Raw genomic sequence first — 25,090 nt, 5'->3', positions numbered from 1 at the left:
TTATTTAAAAAAAAAAGAAGCTGTGTTGTATCGAGACTTTTTGTGGGTCTACTCACGATAGACATGTCCACAAAATGTCTGGCTTCAGGGGCCCAAAAACAAATATATATATATATACAAACGACAACACGGTGAATTAAATACGTACTGCTTTGACTTGGCGACTAATTTTCCTCTCCTGAGTGAGTTTTGGTGGAGACCTCAAAAACACATGAACAGTATTATTTAGCAGGATGCAAGCTCCTTCGAAAACTTGCCAAATTTCAGCATAGGCGATTCATTCGGCCAGCCACAAAAGGAACTGTAGCCCAGTCTGAAGATATGTAAGACAAAGAGTCACATATGCAGTAAAAACGCGGACAATTGGGACTGTTTTCCCAATTGTTTCCTGTTCCCTTCCCCTTGAGCAAGGCACTAAACCCTTGTACATGTATGATCTGGGATGAATTTAAGCCTCTTGAAATAAAGTGAACACATTGTGTGTGTCAGATTGATGAAGGGGCAGGGGAGGTGGTAGGAAGGGCTTGGGCAGAGGGTATAGCCAGAGGTGCTCTGCGGGCCCATCTGCTCTCTCTCGACTGGCGATGATTGCTGGAGAGAAAAGATGGCGCACCAAAAATTGCCCAGGGATCCTCTCTCGCTCTTGCTCTCTTGCTGCTGTCAATGCAGCAGCAGGTCCTTCAGCACACGTAATGAGTCACATCAAGAGAGGAGGAGATGGAGGGATGTAGAAACATGGGAGGTGGAGGGGAAGAGGGTGGTCATGGAGGGCTTTTTTTTTTTTTTTTTTTTGGTGGGGAGGGAGATTTTGCTGCTGGCAGATTGTTCATCTGTCCTCCATCTGGTTGTTTCTGCCTTGTTGCTCTCACTGTGAATCCCCCCCCCCCCCCCCCCCCCCCCCGATCTTCTTGAACCATCCTTTCACAAGCTTCTGGTGTTGGGCTTCATCTTGAGGACCCACTCACCTCCTGAGTTGCTGTTGTACAAATCCAATAGGTGTGTGTCGGGGTCCAGGCGGTGCTCGCCTAAAGCAAACATACAAAAACACCCACACACGCATTACTTTCTGGATTAAAAATCTTCAACCGCAATGTATTCTTCATGCATTCCAACGCAGGGTGGATGAATGAACGTAATGGCTCCACGAAGAGTGTCATTGCGCTGCCCAGTGGCGGAGTTGGTGAATTACAGTTTTTGCAAAACCCTCAAACAAGATTGTCTCAATGGATGGAGGAGATAGCTTGCGGCCATTTTGAGATCGCACGTGAATGTGAGCATACTATGAGCATAGTTTGGATAGAAATGGGGCCTGAGTTATTGTTTTTTGGTGTGTAAGAAGGGATTTGACTTCCCCCGATCTACTTCGGTAATCACTTGTGGCTCACAATAATTATTGAATTTGTTCAGCATCTATGACGAAAAATCCCCGTATAAGTTTATGGTTGTTGGCCATGTTGGTCTTGAGTACGTACATGCCACCCACACACATTGCAGTAAGCACAAAGATGCAGATTTTGGTTTTCTCCTCATTTGTGGGGTCTCCCACATGGTAAAAAAAAAAAAATGCTTACAAGGCTAGTGAGTATCAACGTTGTCCCCGTGAGACTCCGAGTTTCACGGTGAGAGTGCAGGAGTGGTACATGTGTGCGCGCAGCGTAATCACTCATGTGCTCCGATAAGTGCTGGATTACATAAAGGGCCCGCTGGCCCCATCAACTCAGTGGGCAGAAAGACATGCAAATGGTTCAGAGGACAGCATCAAACACTTACCGATGTTGCCTCCCACTTCGTACAGGGCGCACTCTGAGTAGGACATGGAGCCATTCCTGTAAAGAGAACATCACGTTTCGATTTATATCGCCAAAGCTCTCGACGCTCTTTGATCTAAATACTGTACATCCATTCCCCTATCGGACTTTATTTTCTTTTATTTATTTGTTTACTTCTGGAAAGTACTGAACATTTACTAGCGATGGAGTTGGTGTACAAATGAACCTGCCTTACCTTGTATTAATATTCATATTGGTAAAAGTACTAGAAGCAGGCCATCGGTTAATCTACGTCACTTTTGCATGGCATTACAACACTATTCTGCTAACGCTAATTCTTGTTATGCACATTGTTCTCCCTATCCATGCAAATTGTACGTTTTTCTAATTTGCATAATTTTTGCTGCTGTAAATTTCGAATTTCTCCATTGTGAGACAAATAAAGGTTTTTCTTCATCATCATCTTCTTCCTTTCGTTCTTTCTCCTAAATTGAGCACTTGGGGTGTACCTTCGTCGTTGGCCCTTCCCGGTTTCAGGGCTGTGGATGAACTGGTGGTAAAACTGGGTCAGCAGGTCGGACGCTCGTGAGTCCATGTTGATCTGGAACTCCATGAAGCCGCTGACCTGATCGCCGATGGTGATCTTCACTGTACGGCGTGTCTGCAGGGAGCATGATCACGTAAAATAAAAAAATTTATAAAATAAAAAAAGATTTTGAGACACCCGGTTGAACCTAATCTGCTTTATTGATGACGATTTCTAGGCTCACACTGGAATAACTACAAAGTATGCACAAGATAGGAACTGAGCCATTCCATGAATAACAAAAATCTGTTTAAATAGATGGCCCCCGACAGTGGTTAGTTCATGATGGAACATGGCGGCACAGGATATTATTGCACGTGCATTATTGGACATCTCATTTTGGCGACAAAAATGGAGCTCCACTTCACGCAGCTGACACCAATCTCGCGATGCCACTGGTATGAATGTTTTAAGACTCGCAGCGGAAAAACACAACACATTAAAATGTTATTGCTTTGGCCTGAAAAGCACCATTTTGGGGAGTTTTTCAGCAACAGAGCAAAGGTTTCAAAAACAAACAAAAAAATGTGCAAATAGGCAAATCCACAACTGTCGGAAAGCAAATACGCGAGGGTTCACATTATTTGTGAAAGCTAACCTCTGAGGTATTTTTCTCTGGTTTTTCCTTGTTGTCGGTGTGGATCTTCCTTAGCAGGTTCTTGAAGCGGCGATCGTAAAACTGGTAGCGCCGATTGCTATTCTCGTTTAGCTTCCGCACCTGGTTCATGACAAAATTTGGAATCTGTAGGGAGAGAGGACATCTGAGCTCATTCGCTGGCATCATACATCAGCTAAACATACTTGGTGAAAAGCAGCGACCGTCGCGCACCGTCCACAGCAGGTCCTGATAGCGGATGAGGAGTCTCATGACATCAGCGGCCTTCTCCACCTGCCCCTTTTCGGCTCCCTCGGTCAGCCTGCTGGGCACGGCCTTGTGGAGGAAGAGGTTGGGAGCCATGATGGTTGCCACGGCCCACAGGTTCATCCTGTTCCTCTTCTCCCGGGACACCACCTTGCTGAGAAACTCCAAGAGGGCCTGCGAGAAACACGCAATGTCAAGATTCCTTGACATTTATTGAGCTAAAAAACAAACAAACAAAAAAAAAACCCAAAATAAAAACGGATTGATCCTTGAACTCAAGTGTCAGTGAGGCATGCTTAATTAATGCACACTGCCAAGTAACGGATAAAACAGCGCTTTGGTCCACTTCATTTTAAAACGAGCATGGAAGAGTCAAGTGAAACATGACCATTCTTCCAACCCTGAGGGAAGACTTTCTACAAGATTTGAGTGGGATTTTATCAAGTCACAATCTTCGTTCAAACTCGTCTGTTTGATGGCATTCTTCCATGCCAAACTCATACAAGTGTGTCTCTTATAGACCTTGTTCGTGTATTGGGACACAAGAAAATAAACTTGCCGTCAACTGTTCACAATTGAAGCATAGAATTGACTCAACAATAATATCTGCACCTCAAATGCGCTTTTTGGTGTGTAATGCAAAATCAATTTTCATCCGGTTACTTGATTAACTGACGGAATAATTGTTGGAAAAAAAATTAATAGCCGCAGCCCTGGTGATTTTCAGTAAAAATATTATACTATGATGAAATTATGACTTTACAACTCCTTTAGCATACGTTAGGGATAAGACAACGATTCGGCATAGGGATACATTATCATGTGGCACAAAAAGGTGCACTCAGTTACCAACGTCCATCCAACCATCCATCCATTTTCTAATCTGTTTATCCTCACGAGGGTCGTGGGCGTGCTGGAGCCTATCCCAGCTGTCTTAGGGCGGTCAGTGGGGGACACCCTGAACTGGTTGCCAGCCAGTTGCAGGGCACACACATGGACAAACAACCATGCGCTCACACTCACACCCAGGGACATGTTAAAGTGTTCCATTACCCTGCTATGCATGTTTTTGAAATGTGGGAGGAAACCGCAGTACCCGGAGAAAACCCCCAGAGGCACGGGGAGAACATGCAAACTCCACACAGGAAGGCCAGAGCCAGAATCAAACCCTGCACCTCTGCACTGTGAGGCCGACGTGCTAACCAGTCGACCACCGTACTGCCCAGTTACCAACGTACTTACTGTTTTCTTAAATTCTTTTTAATATATGACCAGATTAGTGAAATGTTGTACAAAGTCAGGTTACTTCATCGCTTTCTGAAAGCAACTTTGGTGAAAACCGAGGAAGCCCCTGTAGCTAATAGAAGGTGCCAACCATTGTGACAATAGAAGTGGTGTTTTATATTATTGATATTTCCAGGAGTTAAGCTGGAGGTTGCATCTACAGTGTACATTGTGAAGCCAACGGTTTGCAGCCAAGAAAACAAAACTGCCAAGTGACAATTGGGGTAGCAAAACAATAAGCTGTGCAAGAGTGAGGGCAGCTGCTCATGCTCTGCAGGTGCATCACACACTCCAGTTTGATCCTCTGATGGTAATCGCCACTTAGCCACTTCACAGATTTGGCTTTACAAAGTTGATCACACGCACGGATATTTGCATGACAAAAGATGGAACCGGCATTGCCAGTGTGCAACCCGAGCAGACAAAGGCTTTGTGTGCTCCGCCCACTTTCACGAGAAGAGCTTACCCGCCGAGTTGGGTGTTTTGGTGCTGAACTCAAGTGTTTTATAAGATTTGAAAGCAGTTGCCAGGCAACTGCTGGAATGTGGAGGAGGCTTGGCGGAAAAACAAATATGTCTTGTTCCCAAAAATTAAAAATATCACTATGTGTGTTTAGGGTGGCACAGTGGTCGAATAGTGAGCACATCCTCCTCACAGTGCAGAGGTACAGGGTTCGATTCCGGCTCCGTCCTTCCTGTGTGGAGTTTGCATGTTCTTCCCGTGCCTCCGTGGGTTTTCCCCAGGTACTCCAGTTTCCTCCCACATTCCAAAAACAGGCACGGCAGAAGAATAAAACACTTCTAAATTGTCCCGACGTGTGAATGTGAGCGTGCGCGGTTTTTCATCGATGTGCTGTCCAGAACGCGCCGCGACCCTCGTGAGGAAAAAAAAAAACGGCTTAAGAAATGGATGGACTTGGACTATATGTGTTTATATTTCTGTTCCATGTGATGAATATGCAGTCGAGCGTGTGCGTGTTTACCTTCAGAGTGTTCCTGTTGGGTTCAGGCAGCAACAGAATGAGCAGGTTCAGCACGTGCAGTTTCTGCTTAAGCTCGCTGATGTCTGGTAGAGGCACAAAACAAAGGTGACACAGTCGGAAGACACAAACACCCAAACACACACACACATGGACTCATTTCCTCTGTGTTTGTGGAAGAGTAATGAAATGTCTCAAGATGGATGGTGTCATGACAGGGGGCCATTAGCTTTGTTAGCCCATGTCTGTCTGCGCTCACGCCATTTATCACCAACCTCCTCACCAAGTCTTCATCAGTGAGCCATTAATCAGCTGATCTGTCTTATTGAAATATGTTTTATTAAAATGGATGAAACTGATGATTGTTACACCTCTGTTGTGACAGGGGACATAAAAATGGAACATTAATTTATCCTTCTGGGAAAATGTTGGTGTGTCTCAGCGGGAATTTTCTTTTTTAATGCACTGGTGCAGAAGAACATAAAAAGTAAAAACTGACCTCTGACGGCGCTAAAGGTGTTGAGGTACTCGGCGGTGAGCAGAGGAGCAGGGAGCTCTCGGATGAATTTCTTGAGAAGTGCGGCGGCGTCGTTGGGACTCACTTCCTCCCACTTGATCTGACCCGAATAGAAGTTGGCCTCCAGGTTCTGCTGCAGGGACTGAGGTCAAAGAACATGCTTTCAGGACATCTTCACGCGTTCTAGATATCGCACAATAAGCTAGACGTTCAAAATACATGTCATATAAACTGTGCCGAATGGCAAAATGTCCAGATTTGTAGGATTGATAATGACATCACAAATGCTAGGGGCTCAGGTAACAGACCAATCATGGCTCAGCTTTGAAAACAAATGAGCCATGATTGGTCGTTATCTCAGCTTTGAGCAACTTTCTCCTCATTTTTAGTTAAGAGAAAAGGGTCAAATGTGAAGGCGCACAGAACATATTAGGATGAAGAAAATTTACAGGTTGACCTCCCACTTTAGTAGTACTTTTAAGGACACATACATCACTGAGGTAAAAAATAAAAATAAAAACAAACCCCATCATTCTGTTGGGCTTAGGACACTCGAATACCTTGATTCTGGAGAGAGATCCCGGAACCCGCAGGATGCCCTCGGAATCGACTCCCTTCTTCTCCAGGAACGTTAAAAGCTGAAAAAGACGAGAAAGCAAGAGACGAGATTCAGGCACCATATTTCAATGTCACCTCTGCTGGTTATTCGGAGCGTTGCTGCTGCAGTCGGGGTGCCGTCTTCCATCACGAGTATCAAAGTCAAGGCCTGGGGGCCAGATATGGCCCGCCACGTCATTTTATATATATATATATATATATATACTGTATATATATGTGGGAGTACCATTCCCATAATGACTGTTGGTGGCATAATTAAATTTAGGAGTCATTTAACACCTCTGAAAAGGGTTCGGAAAGTAACTAGGCTCAGGCGGTACATTATTGTAAATTGGGCCTGGAAGGTCAATCCCACCCACTTTTTGATAGCAAAACCACAGCACACACGCACCTGCACACCCACACCCACACGTACATACATACATCCACACACACACACACACACACACACACACACACACACACACACACACACACACACTATACAACGTGTGATCTTACCTCCTGTAGGAGGAGAGGAGTGGTTGTTGCCGCCTTCACTTTCTGGTCGTTCTCCAGCAAGGTGGCTAGCGGCACGCCAAACAACGAGCTCTCTGATACGACATATTCACGTATCGTTAGTTTGAACTTGATCTAGTTTACTTCATTCTATCGTTAGGATTGTATGTGATGTTCTATTTACAGAATATTTCCAATGAAGTCATGGAGGGAGAATCGACGAAGAGGTACTACGCAGGAAGCTGAAGAGCGACATTGTCCCACTCTTGTTTTAATTGGCAGGTTGACAAACAATGCCAACTATTTCTCTCGTGTTGCCAATGTAAATCTTCCACACATTTTCTCTGCGTGGGTGTGTGCACGCGTGGTCAGGCGCCATACCTGGCAATTTCCTCTTGGCCGTCTTGTGCCGTTTCACTTCCAGCCCGATGAGGTCGCACAGCGCCGTCATATCGATGAGAGCCAACTGGCGCACCTTCTTCATGTCGGCGTGAGACAGGTCTTGAATTCGAGTGACTCCCAGACGGGACTTGGTGCAGATTATTCGCTGAAGGTAGAAGAGCAAAAATATACAACAGAAATGGAAAAAGGGTTATTCAAGAAAAACAACAATTGAGGATTATCAGGAATCATCACTGATGAGGTCATATTGACTTCCACCCAAAGTTGGATGGAAATTCTTTTTGACAACAATCTCTGACCCATAAACAAAAATATCAGGCTGAGATAAACAATCTCAAGAAAATAAATGGGAACTTTTAACTTTAGCCAGCCCTTATGCTGGTGCTTAATAACCCGAACGTGTTGTATTCTATCAGAAATATGCGCTCGCGCAATAGTAAAGTCTGACATAATAGCTGTGTGAAAAACACGTGTAGGCCATGAATATAAACCTGTAACTTCATTCAGTGCCGTTTGTGGTTGGGACTGCAGCAAAAAAAAAAAAACAGGACCCTGTGTGCTGGCGGACAAATTAAAAATGTAACTTATTATTATGACGGTTGGACCTGACTGGTGGCTTACTTTATCCCCAAAACATCAAATACAGCCATACCTCGATTTTCGACCATAATCCGTTCTGTTTCACTCTGTTCCGTTCTCACTGACCATACAGAGTGGATGGTTAAAGCATCTTGCTTACTTCACTTTTATTGTCATAACTCTTGAAGTACAAGTACGTAACGTAGTCTCGTAACATCGGAGAGAACACACGTCGCTTCCTGTTGCCTAACCAAAGCTGTCACACTAGCAACATCAACTCAATCGAACAATACTATTGTTACACGTTCCAGAAGGCCGTTCGAAAAACGATTTGTTCGAAATCCGAAACTATTTTATTAGCCCATGATTAGGAGGCTGATACACCATGCAGAAATAACAACAACAACAACAAAAACAAAACAGTCAGATTTGCGTAAATCACAACACGTCTGCTCACAATGAACGTTACACGAGGAAGCGTCACTCGCTTAAGGAAGCCGAGAGGAGTCGAGCGGAGTATTCGGGTTTGCTCAGTTTGGTCGAAAACCGGTTTTCGGTCGTAATAAGAGGTGTAAAAAAAAAGATCAAATCGTATTTGCTTGTTCGACTAACGATGCCTGGCCATAGCAGAGCATACACAGCTCGAATTTTCTAGTCGAAATCCGATTTGGTTGATAACAGAGACGTTCGAAAACCGAGGTTTGACTGATAGAGAAACCAGAACTTGCGCACCCCCAACTGTAACTGACACCTTTAACCACTGGCTCAAGGATCTTGAGCCAGTGGCTTTTTGTGTAAGTAAAATGTACTTTTACTTACACAAAAAGTACATTTATAAATGACCGTTGGTGTGTAATCACAACGGGATCCAAGGAAGAAGATTAAAAAGTGAGAGGCATTTTAGTGTATTATTATTATTATTTGCTTACAGGCAAGGTGCTTTCCTCCCTCCTGCGCTGGGTGTTGCTCGGAGACAGTCTGGCCAGTTTGAGGAAGATGACGGCCTGTTCACAATAAGCCACGTCGGTGAAGAAGATCTCCTCCCTAGGAGCTGGCCGAGGCACACGCGTTCACAGGGAGAAATGACCACAGGAGCCGATACAACTGACTTGATGTTGAGGAATGCTTTTCTGAATGACTTGGTTCAATGTTAATTCCTAGTTTCACTTTGTGAAGGTCTCACCTGAGTGTGGGGTTTTGGAAACGGGTGCCATACTGTTCTGGGCCAATTCTTCACTACGCTGAGACTCAGACAAGCCCTGTTGGAAGAAAGTATTGATCGGTATGATTGAAGGCACGTTAGCACGTCTGCGTCAGGGTCGACGGGGAGCGGGTTTGAATCTCAGCTCCATGGGTTTTTCTCTGGGCCCTCCCGTTCCCTCCAATCTGTTGTGTTTCCAGAAGAGTGCGCGTCTTGTGATTGACTGTATGCATTCGATAAAATGGTGAATCCTTCTACAACACGATGCAAAAATTACACAATGAAACGTTTGGCACGCAGCAGCGGTGGTAAATATCAGTCGGCCGCCACAGGGAATACAAGTCGTGTTTTACTTGTGCAGGATTTCAGTGGGTAAAGGACAAGGATCCCAAGAAAAGCGGACACCGTTCCTTTGTGGAAAGAAAAGATAAAGCGTGACCTTTACATGTGGTTTGCTTTTATCGTCCATGGCGGCATACTGCATACTGATGCAGCTTGGCTCTTGTTCACAAGGATGCATACACAGGGGATCCTTGCTTGACATACGCGCCGACGGGGTTACGAATGGCGCACATTTAAGAATTCAGCGACACTTGGCACCATCAGTTCAATGCTGGACTCAAGTTTTCATTTGATTGTTTAATATTGATGGCCTAAGAAGTTGTTTTTTTTATAAATATGAACAGACTTTATTGCTATGTTACTATAGCTATTTATGTATAATATATATATTTATATGGCACTTAATTGAACGGTGTTTGTTTGTTTTTTCTTCTTTCTTCTTTCTACCCACATTCCTGCTGCTGTAGGCTGTAAATTTCCCCAGTGTGGGACAAATAAAGGATATCTTAATAGCTAAGTGACAGTCTACTGCACCTTCTAACTGACAGACAGAATCAGAGCAATGGCGCTCCCCCATACACTGAGGAGCGCTTGTACATCATTTCCTCAAAAAGTGGCCTCCGCGACAACGAGATGCTGTGCCGCAATCAAGCATTGGGCGTGTTGTTGCTCATAACGTGTCGAAATAAACGCCACACTTCCTTCTTTTTTTCAATTCTATTATGTATGATTAATGATTTGAGTCAATAAGAAAGCAATGTGGAAGCTTGTATTCATACAAATTCAATTCCCCCCAAAAATTATAATAATGAATAGACACATGATGCCCACTTCAGTTATGTCCAAGTTAAAGTGGTTACTTTATCAGGAAAATACGGAAAGCGGGCTGTTGAAGCTTCCTTCAAACTTGCGTCAGGCTCACCTGACGGAGGGGCATGTCAAAAATATCGCGGACGTGGCGCGGTGCCGGTTTGTTCCTCTTGCGTAGGGACATTGTGTAGGAATCCACTCTTCGCTGGACCGCCTCGGCTTGCGTCCGCGTCAGCGTGGACAGAAGCACGGCGTTGTCCGCATCCTCGCTGCCCTCGCCGATGAGGTTGGACAGACCGGCGTCGGCCAGCCACTGCTCCTCTTGCTCGCCTTCTGACAAACACACACACAAACGAACACACATGAACTCATTCACTCCCAAAGACGTTTTTAAACGTCTTTTCAGACTTGGTCCAGAATTGGCTGGTACTGAATGAGGTAAGTACGCAGATCACCTTCAACAGTGTCGGACAAAAAGTAAACATTTTCAAAAACAATCGAGGTGGAGAACCTGTGCGCTGCATGTGGCCCTCAAAAGAATTGCTGGATATAATAAGAATTGGTTGTACAGTCATTACAGTCAGGCAAAACACACTGTGTACAATGTTGCTTTGTTTGCTCATACAATACAGCGAGATATCAGTGAGCTAATATTGGCTTAGCAGGTTAGGGGACACAAATACCTTCTGCCAAAACAATTCCTTTCTGGAAGAATGCACCTGTGGTGTCACTCTTTTGAATAGACTGAAGACATTTGTGAAGGAGTCTTGTTAAGATATTGTCCATAAGGTAACGGAGGCCTTAAAAGCTTTTACACAAAGGCAGTCATGTGACCATGCTGCATGTGGCATCACAAAGCCGCATGCGGCTTCATGAGGACTTCTCATTCTCGATTGATGAAATAAAGCCAAGAAGGGGCTCGATTGAAAACAACAATGAGATCTGATTAAAGGGCACTCAGATCATTGGGTGAGCACAATAGCATTAAGTCAATACAAATCAGCCCTCCTCGCCACTGGGAGTGTGTCGTCATGGTAATGTGCTCTCCTCTGAAACCTGATATGTTGCCATGGCAAAAGCATCATTTGAGCAGTGAGAAGGCAAAAAGCTACTCGACTGGCCATTCGCAGTCTTTTACCTTCCGATTGTCGGGAATCCCTCCGGGTGCTGTCGAGGTCCGCAAGGCCGCCCCCCAGTCGAATGGTCTCCACCTCGTTCCAGAAGGAGTCGAGGCAGAGTTTGTCGGGATGCTGCTCCTGGTCCTGGGAGGGCGGCGAGGGCGGCGGCGTGTGTGCGCTGTGCTCAGCGGCGGCCTGGTCCTGCGGGCTGGCCCAGGGCTCCACGCTCATCTCGGTGGGGCTGGGGTCTCTGGCGCAGACATACACACACGTAAAGAAATCACAGGCGTGCATGCAAACCAAAGGCCGACAAGGACGCAGGAGAGCTGGAGGCGAGGGGCGAAGACCGCGGGGGTTAAGCGGGGAAGACGGAGGAGCCGGCACAGAGATGGAGAGACAAAAGGAATGAGACGAAGGGAGGGAGAGAAGATGGCCAAGGGGAGGGGGGTGTCTATTGTTCTTGCAAAATGTGGCTTTGAGACCAAGCATCACCACTAGATGGCACTGTACGGACCTGAGTTCCCACTATGCCATTCACTTTCACTGTCAATATAGTGCGAGGTACAATACAGTCACCTTTTCCAGTGTGATATGTGAGCTCCCTCTCGTGGTACGTGAAAGAATCACTGAAATGAACCTTTCACAATGTGCATGATATAACAGTGGCTTGTCTTTTTTTAATTTTTATTTTTTTACGGTACATTCATTGACTGAAGTTATATTTAATTTTCAAGAAAAACACATTTGCATTGATTCTTTTAGAACAGTTTGTTGAGGTATAATTCTATTGTTGGCAACACACAAACTGTTAAGGTCACACCCAAAACCTCAGTCATCATGTCTAAATCAAGTCATAATTGACTTCTGAGCATTACTCTCGAAATGTTTTGTGACAGGGTGTGGGGTTATGGGTTTATGTCACAAATGAAAGTTGAAAAACCATTGTGTTGGGAACACAAAAAGATGTGTATTTCTGTGAATGTGGTGGAGTTTTGAATGGAATGGGTGAGGAGTTGAAACCGCACACATATTATTCAAATTAAAAAAAACAGTACACAAAAAAGCTGTCATTTATGGGTTGAGGCAAGACGAAGCGTTGTTTTAGGGGTATGGCTGGATATTTTTTGGAACATAAATTGGTCGATTGGCCTGAAACACAACCTGGGATTGTTGCTTCATTTGGGGACCCAACAAATAGGGGAATGGTATATTGCAAATAATTGCCAAAAATGTAATAATTTACACACATAATTGAAAAAAAATGTATCATGGGGGTAGGGATAGATCAATTTTACTTATTTCGATTCCTTTTCAAATACTACTTGTCTTTTTCTTTTTTTTTTTTGGTTTGGTTCATCAAAGTTTGCATTTGGTCCTCGAAATAAACTATTTCGTTCAATCATTCATTTGAATTGAATATGCTCAAGTACAGTTTTGTTGTTTTCTAGAGTGACGCGCACTGTTCATGTTAAAATTGTGCATCGTGTCACAGTGGCTTATGACATCAAATGCGCTTAATAGAAAGCTGCTATCCTACTGTACTTTATTGGCACACATGGTGGAAAACGTTTTTGGGCGCCGCAGCACTGAGAGCATGCCATGCATAGATAGCCAGCAATACAGGATGTGACCAGCTGAGTCACTGCGCCCGTGTGGCTCAGTCACATTCCAGAAGGCACAAAATAGATCACCAATCACGGGCGCAGAAACATAGGCCAGCGGTGATCACAGTGTTCTTGCCAAGCCTGTGTCAAAACAAAGACAACATTCTGTCTCACACCGACAAACAATATCAAGCGAAGTGAAGGCCAGATTTTCTGTGCTCAACCCATAAAAAAAACACTTAAGACAGACCGTGTGCTACACTAACTACTGACTTCAGTTTAAAAAGCACGCAAGTAGTCAATCGATACGAGTGATGAAGGCAACGCACGCAAAGACCATCACAGTGCTCACTGATGACTTTTTTGCTTGTGCTGGAAAGCAAAGTGCTAAATTGTCTATTCCCTGCTGATTAATCAATTCTTTTTCTTATCTGCTGCACAAAATGCTGTGATTTGTCAGTGGAATGCTTACAATGTGATCGAAGTGAGATGAAAGATGCACGTTATTTCGAACTTTGATTCATTTTGGAATGAAAATGCTAAATTGCTCATTTTCTACCGATCAATCAACAAATCGGCTCATCTGCTGCAAATTAACAGTTGAGAAAAAAAGGGCTGTAACTTTTCTACGAATGGAAGAAATCACAAGTTTGATGTGATTTAAAACCACCAACCTATGTTTGTCTTTCAAAAGAAAGAAACCAAGTGCTGATTCAATCAAGGCTTGTCCTGTTTAGGCAAGGCAAAGTCTTATTTATGCTTATTGCACCCTCTTCTTATCATTTCATCACCACATGCTTGTTTATGTTCAAAGCTGATGATGCAAGATCACTGCAGCAAAGACAAGTTTCATATCAAAATCCCAACGTCTTGACTTGTGCAGGGTTCTTACCTGGAATTCCTCTTTTGTGACGACTGCCTTAAATTTCTGATCCTAATTGGTTTCTGTGAAGGACGCAGTCTGATATTGTTCCAGCGCGAAAACTGCTTGGTGGGCTCCAGTGCCCAGTTCACCATAACCTCCTCCCTGCCTCCCATATTCACAGCGCCAAAGGAATCCAGGAAGGAAAAAGTCCCGCACGGAACCGAGCTCAAGAACACAGCATAAGATTTGCTTAGAATTGCTGTCCTTGACGGCGACAGAAAGTTCTGGTGAGGCTCGCTGGGTCATGAGTTGAGGTGCAGGAGCAAGACCAGAATGCGGTATGGGAGGGGCGACGCCTTGAACATGAAGGCATGGTTCTCACCTGACCTTTTCCTCCCCCTAAGTGACACGCCCCTCTCGCCGTCACTTGAATTGTCGTCACTTGGGTAATCTACATTTTACTGAGAATTCGCTAGAAGAGATCGTCATTGGTGTGAGGACTCGATAAATTGTGAAATAATCTACATTTTACTGAGAATAGAGAAGAAGAGATTGTCATTGGTGTGATGACTTGAGAAAAGCTACACTTTTCTTAGCGTCCAATATTAAGCCTCAAGGGGCACATCAGTGCATACTGGTCCTGAGGGGGGGACACAATGTCCTTCCCTTGTAGCTCATACTTGGGCAGGGACACGACAATGAAAAACAAAAACAAAAAACTTTGCCTCATATGTTCACAGCCTCATAATTTCAGTTCACAATTACGTAACTGATGACTTAGTTGCTGCACGCATACCTGAGCATGAGCAACAGGTACACATAGTTTGTGTGACAGAAAGGAGGCGTGTCAAGCAAAAGTAGGGTAGAAAGGATTTTGCTCGTCGCTCAAGCGCGACAGGTCGATCGGCCTTGGCTGGGGGGTCGGGGGGGGGGGCTTGGTCACGTGTGAAGTCACTCGACCAAATCGCTGTCATGCTCACTTTTCAATTAGCAAATCAGCTGACTCGTATGTAAAACAAACAAACAAACACCCTCAAAATATAAATAAGAACACATTAGGCCAACCTGAACAAGAGAAAAGCGGTATAAAAATAGATGGCTTTAAAAATGCAAATTTTAATGAATTCAACTGTTGCATTGATGTAATAATATTGTGGCAGGTGAGCACCTGTGCATTATTTCTGTCTGACTTGGCTGAGTATGGTGCAAAGCAAGACCGATGAACACTTGGAATGTGACGATGCATTGGGTTTGGGATTTAAAACCTGCAGTGCAGCTTGCGATGTGATGCATACCAACTTCCGCATGAATGCAGCGTGGAAGATTCACGATCAACAGGATGTTGCAACATGTTAAGGTTAAAAAAAATAAATTAAATTAAATGACCAAAGGAAATAATATAATGGGTTGGTTTTTAAAAAAAATTCTGGTCAGGATCAAACTGTCCACAGCAACATATCCTTCTTACACGTCCAGTTTTAAGTAACATTTTAAGTGTGCCTGACCAACATGGATTATTATTATTATTTTTATTTAGTTTTTTTGCCTCAGATGCCAATTCTGATATTTTGGAAGAATTAAATTCTGATAACCCATTTATCGTTTGATGAATTTAAAAAACATATAACAACACTTACAACAATGAAGATATGAATTACAGCCGAAGTATCTGACTTCTTACAATACTTTGTCCGACAGCATTCAACTTTAAAAAAGCAAGAAAATTTGTCAAAAATCTGCAATTTGTGAGAAAAAAAACCATGTGGAACCCCCCCCCCCCGTTAATATCAGCTGAATAAAATGTCAAAATAGATCAATAATAATGTAAAACCAGTAAAACATTCAGACTTAACATCAATAATCCATAAAACAAAAATGCTCTTCTTTTTACCATTCCTAATACAGTAATCGCTGCATATTTGCATTTCACTACTTGCAAATTCACCAATTGGCATTTTGTTTTTCTGTGGAGCCGATCACAAAGTATTCGCTGAAAAACTCTTTCTGAAATGTCTTAAATTGCAGCCTTAGGCAAGCTTAAATAGGAAAGTAGTAAACCAATTTGTATAAAGGAAGTACAGAGGTGCCTTGAGATTAATTTTGTTTGTTCTGTGACCACGCACATAACTTGAAAGACTTGCATCTCAAATCACCTTCTCCCACTGAAATGAATGGAAATGCTATTAATCCGTTCTAGCCCTTCCTTAAAAAACAACAACAAAATATTGTAGCGTGTATTCTTATGAAGAAAAATAGCATTTGAATACTTTATTTTTTTATTGGCAACAACCGTGGCGGCTACTGAAAATGTCAAGCTGCTTGGATTGTTTCTATTTGAAGTGCCTATACACTCACACAGGAAACCGCAGCTGCTCAGAGAAAAGAATGGACAAAATGTCAGAAGTGTTTTTCGTTTTTTTTTGTTGTTTTTTTTAATTGCGTAGGGGTCGACTTGATAGCATTAATAACACAAAGTAACCCCGGCTTGGCTCTGTCAAGGAATACTGTAATCCACTGGAAAAAAAGGCGCTCATGTCGAAAGGTTTAATCCTTGTGGAGGAATTCCACTGCAAACTACTTAACCTTTACAGAATGTAACAATCCACCCATGCATGCTTGATCAAAGGTTGCTTGACAAGGATTTGGAGACTGATGCCAAAAATATGTGGTTACAATCACTCTATACCTCAGCAACCACTTTATAGAGTCAACATGGACAAAGGAGGAACCTCTCCTCAAATCTTCAAGTTAACCACGAAAGTACGTCAAGGACCACCTAGTCTGATCCTACCTGGCCTTGGCCCGCACGATGCCTCGGCCCGAGAGCAGGAGCAGGGCCACCGAGCCTCCTCTCCCCCATGGCATCCTGCTGATGGTTGTGGCAGTCCCCCCACCTCCAAAACTGGAGGAACGAGCAGCCGCCTGCCACGGGCAAGCAGTTTCCTTGCAGTCTCTTCAGTGCGCAAACACATCACTAGAACAAGGACGGCCCGACCGCTTCCATACGCGCGTCACTACGTCGCATCCTGGAGCAGGAAAGGGAGTCTGCCTGGGGTGCAGACTGTTTGAATGAACGGCTGCATGACCACACCGGCCAGCTGTATGGATAAAGTTAGGCCGGCAAACACGTTACGTATCATCAGCAACAAGTTCACTTATTATATTTAATGGTTTACTGAACACCGGTGTGTAGAAACTCACTGAACTTGTGTCACACTTGATCTCTGCTCTTTTATCCTCATGGTTGTGATGTCATTTATTAACAACACAAACAATTCAAGACAAGTTGTCTCAATGAGAAACTGTCAAATACTACTTTTACATTGTGTTGAAATCACTGGTTATCCTCTACATTGAATTCAAAAAAATATTAAACCCTCCCCGTACCCATACTATACTTACTCTATAACACGGATGGGCAATTTAATGCTGGAGTGGGGCCACCATTTTCCAATGGTGGGGGCCATACAGAACCACGCACTTCCTAACCAGATAGATGTATGACATCAATACTATTTTAAATATGGACAAAATACATGCCGACATGCTCTTAATATATTTCATTTTTGATCACAGATTTTTTTTAAATGTCTGTATAAAAGATCCACTATCCTTACCCAAAAACAAAGGGTTTGAAGCAAACAATAAAAGAACCACATACAGCAATTTTTTTTCTCCTGGTGCGAAGGGCTCATGCATAAAAATGACCATTCAAGGATGGCACAAAACTGCTGAAAAAGAAAGCAACATTAACCACAATAACTCTTTTTGTAGACAGATTGCCCTTAGGTTGTCTCTGCGTCCTGTGACCGATTGTTGACCAGTACAAGGTGGATCCTGCTTCTCTCGCCAAGCATCTCAGCTGGGATAGGCTCAGGCTCAACCCAACCCTCGTATGAGGATAAGCTAAATAGAAAATAGATGGATGAATGGAGAAAATGCACAACTGTACTACAAGATGCCCCAGTACTACGCTATAAAAGCCAAAAAGAATTATAAAACCTTACAGAGACATGATAATGGGCTGTCGTTGTCTGGTTTCACAGGTAATTTGTGACACCACTGCATCCCAAATTGAACACAATAAATCAGCGACAATTGTTCCCACTATTGTCTAATCTCTGTCAGGAGTTTTGGAAGAGATTACAAGGGAGGCTTTAACTTTGAAACGCTGTGTGTTGGCGAAGAAATATAAAAGCATGTGAGTGCAGCCCGGGGATATAAATAACACGGGCTTGGAAAAAGAAAACAAACAAACAAAAGGATTGGGGGGGCGGGGGGGGGGGGGGGGTCGCACACGCATAATGGCTGATGTCATCAAATTCGCTTAAGACTTCAAAAACGTGAGCATCGAAAGGATGAACCCCAAATCTGTGTTTTGCAATCCCATTTGACCTTTGGCGAGAGAAGTGGGGTCCACCCTGGACTGGTCACCAGTTATCATATTTTCCGCACTAAAAGGCGCACCTAAAACCTCACAGCGCGCCTTAAAATCCCATGCGCCTTGTGTATAGTTATTACGGTAATATTCCGACCCCAAAATGGCTCCTTGCTGGAGACATGCTGACAACGCAGAGTTCAAACTTGAGGCGATTGGTTACGCAGTTGAGCACGGAAATAGAGCAGCGGCAAGAGAGTTCAACGTTAACGAGTCAATGTTATAACTTGCTGTCGGTTAAGTGAACTGTGTCGCTGCTTTTTTCAATAGGTTTTGCTGACATCTGATCGTTCTGTTGGCCTTTCCTTGAGCGTAGCTCCATACAGTGGATGCATTGTAGATTGCGTCTTGTAATGCGGTGTGCCCAATGTATGAAAATAATTACAAAATAGGCCATTCATTGAAGGTGCGCCTCATAATCCAGTGCACCTTTTAGTGTGGAAAATACGTGCAGGGCACGTGTAGACAAACCAGCATTCACGCTCACATTCACATCCATGGACAATTTCGAGTTTTCCATTAACCTACCATGCATGTTTTGGGGATGTGTAAGGAAGCTAAAGTACCCGGAGCCCTGTTAGGCAGAGACGCTGAGTACTCGTCCACCATTCTGCCTAACCGACATCTACTCCTTTTCATGTTTTTTTTTTAATATGGAAGTGGGAGTACCATAAGAACATGTAACTATATACAGGAAGGTGCAAGCCCAACCCTCACAACTGTGAGTCAGAAGTGTTAACCAGTAGGATCAGGAAGGTCATCAGGTTAAGGCTGGGCTGGGAGTGCAAAAGCATCGACACGCCGTGGTGTGCTGCTGACTCTCCACTTAGTGGTAATTTACCCACTCACCTCCTGGACTTTGTGTCTAACCAGATCAACACAGATGAATGCAAACACCAGAATCAGTTTGGTTGGGAGTCAGCTTTCCTCACAGCCGTTCCTTGTCAACTTTTCGCCACGGACCCAAAAAACCACCTACCACCGAGAATCCCCCCACAGCTTTTTTTTCGTCTCGACAAGACCTTGACGTGCCAAAAACAATGTATCCACTCTCTCTCAGCGAGGGCATACCCGATAAGACAAGGCTCCCCGCTTAAGCCGAGACCTTCCTCGCCTCTTCTGACAAACAAGCTTAGCTCGTGGATACGGGATAACAGGAGTAGAGAGTGCTCGAGGAGGCCACGGCACATTTGTGCGTGACCCCCGCGGTCGGCATGTGACAGCCAGATCAGCCTCGTGACCTGCTCATCCACATCTTGGCAAGCGGGCCACGCACGGTCAAGGATGAGGGCTGGCGGCAGGAAAGTCGAGCGCACCGTGCGAGGCTGGAGAAAAGTCGGGGAAATAGATAAGGGGGCCACGGTGACAGAGGAGGATAAGAGCGCCGGCTAAAGACAACAAGAACGTGGTGGCAGATACTGCCGAATCGCACTGTGTCATATTCATGACTCCGCATTTTTTCGCCACTCACATTGCACTCTGTCAACATGTCAGAATGGCTCAGTTTCGGCTTGAAAACACAGTCGTGTGGCATGATTTCAAAGTTTTAAAATCAGGGGCTTATTGTTTTCCTCGCTGCTTTATTTTTTTTTTTTTCATATTTTATTTCTTGACTTACTTATCCAGTGTTCACATTAGATAAATGCTTAAGAATTGCAGTATGCAGCCGTACATGTTTACATATCATTGTTTCATTCGGCATGAAAAGTTGAAGTGGGGAAAAAAACCCCTGTAATATGATTTCTGATCGCCTGACTTACATTTACGTAACGGCGTGTATTAAAAACAAATGCCACTGTACACACCTGTTTTGTTGCATTTTGTGACGTCGCACTGAATGGTGAAAAGACTGTGAGACAGTGTTTAAATGGTTGAAGTAGATAAACTGGCTTTCGTATCTGTTCATGGTTCACTTGCCTATATTTCAACATAAGCATTACCTATAAGACCAAAACGTTGACATATAAAATATCTAGTATTGTTTACCGGAATACAGATTTATTTATTGCTTAACAAAATAGCCGTTGTGTAACAATAATAAAGAAGCAACAGGTTGTGTTGAGTGTTTGTTTCTCTCAAGTCGTTTGCCAAAATAAAAATAGCAAAACGAGTTTGCAACCGCAACGCAGCACCGGATAGCATTGGACGGCAGTCTGGGAGCCCCGTGGCGCCGCACTGCCTCTCACAAATATGACATCGAGTTTGGGGAAGCATACTTGTGATTGTTGATGGGGTTACAGCTATGTGTGTGGTGGGCTGTTGGTCATCTTGATTTTACTACACAAAAGAGCAGGAGTAAGAACACGTGCCCATTTATCCCCTTAACGTGTGGGATAACTCCCATTTTAAAAATCTGTTGTTGACGACGTTCAAAATAGATCTGCGTGTTCTTGTGACCCTTTTTAGAGAGAATAAAAGTGAAAATGCACTCGCGATCAGGAAACATGTTAAATCAAGAAGGCCGGCAGATGGATGGACTAAGAACCTGAAATGATCCAACCAGTCACGCCAGAAACATGTTGATCAAGGAAGCAAAATGTACACTAGGACTGTGCACAATCAATAAGGGTGCTGTGGCACAGAAAATGAATGCATACCATTTAAAAAAAACAAAAAAAACAAACCTGGGACATGGGCGTTTTCACATCATCAACTGCTTTCTATTGGCTCATTAAATCACTTATGACGTTCAAATTGTTCGAGGAACGAGTTGGGCAACCCTTTAATCAATTGGCATGTATTAAAAACAAATGCCACTGCGCAGACAAAAATCCAAACACACGCGTTTCAGACTCGAAGAATAGCAACACACAGCATTTGTGTCTTTTTATCACTTCATGATGAAAAAATGCCACCTACCATGGCGCACCACGTTTTGCGCCATGCAAAACGTGGTGCGCTTTTTATGATATTTACATGACACCATTCTGAGCTCGCTAATCGTACTTGACATGTTACGTGAAGGCAAGGCATGGCAGCTTTATTTATAGCGCATTTCATACACAACGTGCTTCGCATAATTAAGAAATACAGCATTAAAAAGCATAGGAGGTCTCTTGCTGGTTGCAGTACAACCCCTTTTTTGGTTGTTTTTATTTATTTACAGTATTTATTTTAGATTTTAGAAGAGCATTTTATTAATCCTCATTAACTTCATAATTGGACATCATTAGGCCTCCGAAGCTACGTCACATAAAGATGGGGACTCCCTGCTGACATCTACAACTCATAATTGATGAAAACATCCTTTCCGGTATTTTTGAGAATTTTCTTTTTGTTCTTATTACTGCTATTACGGCACAATAACTTCGTGGTAACACATAATTAGGCTTCCAAAGCCACATCACAAATAGATGGGAACTCCTTGCTGGTATTACAACTCTTATATTATCAAAATGTCCTTTTCTGTATTTTTGAAGATTCTTTTGTTCTTATTATTCTTATTACTGCTCAACAACTTAATAATTGTACACAATTAAGCCTCCAAAAGGACATCTCACATGGATGGGGACTACCTGCTTATACTTCAACTCTTATTTCATGAAAATGTCCTTACCTTTATTTTTGAAAATGATTTTGTTCTTATTACTGTTATTACTGCTCAATAACTCAATGATTGTACATAATTAGGCCTACCTGCTTATACGAACACTCTTGTATTTTCTAGGATTTTTTTTCTTATTACTTTTATTACTGCTCAATAACTTAATTATTGTACATAAATGGGCCTCCAAAAGCACATCACATATCGATGGGAACTACCTGCTTTTAGTACGACTCTTATTTTCAGAAATTTTTCAAAAGTGTCCAGGTTGAAGCGCTTCACGGTCGTAAATACGAAACCAGAAAGCCATTCCAAAGCAAAGTTGACTCGCTCAATAATTATTATTACTTTGTAATGATATTGTGACTACTATCTCGTTAGTCAGCTAAAAGACACAAACAGCACTCAAAGGCCCATCACCATGGTAACCACAAATGCACCAACACCATTTTGACAAGAAAAAGATAAAGCTGGTGAAGGTAAAACTGAAAGAAAAGGGATCGTCCTTACCTGGGTAATCAGCAGTGGCTCCATCTCAGGCGTATGAAAGTTCAACTCTTTCTCCACGTGAACGTTTGCCCTTCTTCTTCGTCTTGAAGAAAAACAGATGTCACAGGTGGCGCTGAGGCACTCTGCTTGCTTTCCCCGCTTGCCTCCCGGATGATGGTGATACTAATGAGACTTAACTCCACCGCCACGCTGCACCTGGTAGCCGAGGTCATCACACTAGTCCTCCACCTGGAACATTTGCATATTCAGCGTGGACTAAAAAGTCAAAAGTAATACTCACCTATGCTGGACACGGTCAGCTGGGGAATTCTTTGAACAGTGTGTTTATTCGCGTAGTGGCAGAATTGCACTGCACCATAAATATAAGGTTTCTCTTTATGATGAAAACACAATTGCACGATTAAATTCGTTGTATTTTTAACTATTTTGTTACGACAAAATGAATTAGTTATCTAGAAAACACATTGAACTAAGAGTTATCAGTCAGGAAATCAAGGAATATATTTGTCATAGAAACACACAATTCAACATGATATGTCACGAAATACGATACCCAAGGTCCCAGGTTAGCCCAGTAAATCCCAAGACGTGAGGTAAATAAAATAAAATACAGCAAAAAATAAAAAAATATAAAGTAAGTATGATAAAGAGATAAGGATTTTTAAAAAATCATTTGTTGCATTTTTTAGCTCTTGAATCATGAAATGTACAAAACCATTTAATACTGTCCATCCATCCATCCATTCTCCGAACCGCTTGATCCTCACTAGGGTCGCGGGGGGTGCTGGAGCCTATCCCAGCCGTCTTCGGGCAGTAGGCGGGGGACACCCTGAATCAGTTGCCAGCCAATCGCAGGGCACACAGAGACGAACAACCATCCACGCCCACACTCACACCTAGGGACAATTTAGAGCGTCCAATCAGCCTGACATGCATGTTTTTGGAATGTGGGAGGAAACCGGAGCACCCGGAGAAAACCCACGCAGGCCCGGGGAGAACATGCAAACTCCACACAGGGAGGCCGGAGCTGGAATCGAACCCGGTACCTCTGCACTGTGAAGCCGACGTGCTAACCACTGGATACCGGGCCACCCTATGTATTTATCTAAATCAGATTTTTTCCCCCCTTTTGTAGTTTTACACGTTCCCTGCAGAATGTGCACAATAAAGAAACATTTTTAGACACAGAGTATAGTACACTTGGTATTTTCATTAGATTGAATCAGCGTTTAGCACCCTTTGGAATTACAACACTCCCATTGATACCTAATATGTCATGACGACACATCTGGACTGTTGTGCTGCCTGACTCCATGAGAAGTCAAGGTGAGAGCGGTGACAAAGCATACCTACCGTATGTCACTACATGAGGTGTGTCATTCTGTATTCTTGAAATAGCCATACAGGTGTGCCTTATACTGTGACCAGCCAGCAGAACATTTTCTATGTTGTCTGCCAGCGTGGCAGTCAATCAGTCACAGTTATTCCTCACATGCTGGTTAAGAAGGCCTGTTGCTTGATACAGTCAAGGTGGAGAATGTGCTCAGAAATATTATCTTTGCCATCCTGTTTTTGTTTTCATTGCCCTCCTCTCAGGTTATCCGCTTCATTCCAGACAGACGTGCACGTATGTACACACACACACACACACACACACACACACACACACACACACACACACACACACACACACACACACACACACACACACACACACACACACACACACACACACACACACACACACAAACGGATATAGAGAGAGAGCGGTGGAGGGCGCAGAGGGTCTTAAAGCAGCCCACGCTCTTCCTGCTATTGTTTCATTTCAGGCACCCTCGCAAGGACGAATATGCACTCCTCCTGTTGTTCTGTTACCATGGAGGAAAAGGTTCATGTCACACTGCTTGTAAAAGCAAGCTGTATTAATGGCACTGACATGGAATGGGGTTACGAAGTCGAGACGGCAATTTGGAAGCCGGGACTGTCAGAGCCATGCCGTCAAAAGACAGTGTGTCCACCTTTTTTTTTGTATCACTATTCTGCATAAACAACACTAGGCAGGCTTAGGGGTATGAAGCCGACTTGGTAATCTTCTTCTCTTTCACACTACCAGTAAAAGATAGCTGTTTTTCAGTGATGCTGTTCTGTACAAGTGGGACCGACACGGATTGTGTGAACAAAGTCGACCTGACAATTTTCCGCCTTCGGAGGTAGGACAGTATTTAAAGCCATCAAAACAAAACCCCCTTTCATATTGTATTTTCTCCACCTTTTTTCCTGTGTTGCAGCTGCATAAAAACATCACCAACACAGACGAGGTCGATGACGCAATTGTCCAGCGGCTTCAGAGGAAGGAAGAGAGCCACAGACACAGAAACCTGATTCACATTGCCTGGGGGAAAAATAAAAAATAAAATCGGTGTCCCTTTTTGTACAAAAGGTATCAACCTGAAATGGAGGGGCAATGTCAAGCCAGCAGTTTTCCGCCTTTTGAGGTAGTAAAATTAGTCACAGAAATAAAAGCGATGTAGTTTAGCCTGTGAAAGCCGTAATTTTTCCACATT

General features: G+C 43.5%; 1 protein-coding gene across 4 annotated transcripts; it reads right to left on the bottom strand.

Annotated features, from left to right (window-relative positions):
* Positions 1 to 890: 890 nt before the first annotated feature.
* Positions 891 to 22,668, bottom strand: arhgap40 (Rho GTPase activating protein 40). 4 transcript variants are annotated; one of them, XM_086118215.1, is made up of 15 exons: positions 22,527 to 22,668; positions 11,586 to 11,815; positions 10,560 to 10,780; positions 9,278 to 9,353; positions 9,024 to 9,145; positions 7,495 to 7,660; positions 7,117 to 7,208; positions 6,558 to 6,635; positions 5,980 to 6,139; positions 5,484 to 5,566; positions 3,185 to 3,391; positions 2,954 to 3,097; positions 2,279 to 2,430; positions 1,771 to 1,826; positions 891 to 1,025 (listed from the first exon to the last, which is right to left on the bottom strand). In XM_086118215.1, the coding sequence occupies exons 2-15, from the start codon at positions 11,794 to 11,796 to the stop codon at positions 922 to 924; spliced, it is 1,872 nt and encodes a 623-aa protein (XP_085974341.1). In that variant the 5' UTR covers positions 11,797 to 11,815; positions 22,527 to 22,668; the 3' UTR covers positions 891 to 921. The 4 variants fall into 4 exon arrangements, with proteins under 4 accessions (XP_085974341.1, XP_085974340.1, XP_085974339.1 ...); XM_086118214.1 differs by lacking the exon at positions 22,527 to 22,668 and adding an exon at positions 16,826 to 17,043; XM_086118213.1 differs by lacking the exon at positions 22,527 to 22,668 and adding an exon at positions 14,062 to 14,365.
* Positions 22,669 to 25,090: the final 2,422 nt, after the last annotated feature.

Source organism: Hippocampus guttulatus, chromosome 8 (assembly GCF_054856545.1).
Source record: "Hippocampus guttulatus isolate MCC_2025c chromosome 8, RoL_Hgut_1.0, whole genome shotgun sequence".
Classification (NCBI taxonomy): domain Eukaryota; kingdom Metazoa; phylum Chordata; class Actinopteri; order Syngnathiformes; family Syngnathidae; genus Hippocampus; species Hippocampus guttulatus.
The sequence above is the reverse complement of the archived record's forward strand: the minus strand, read 5'-3'. Positions and strand labels throughout refer to the sequence as shown.

Coding starts and splice junctions, on each gene's coding strand:
- arhgap40 (XM_086118212.1), bottom strand. CDS start 12,054: ATGCTTGGTCTCAAAGCCACATTTTGCAAGAACAATAGACACCCCCCT. Junction 6,140..6,557: donor GATCTCTCTCCAGAATCAAG/GTATTCGAGTGT, acceptor CTTTGACCTCAG/TCCCTGCAGCAGAACCTGGA. Junction 3,098..3,184: donor ATCAGGACCTGCTGTGGACG/GTGCGCGACGGT, acceptor CTCTCCCTACAG/ATTCCAAATTTTGTCATGAA.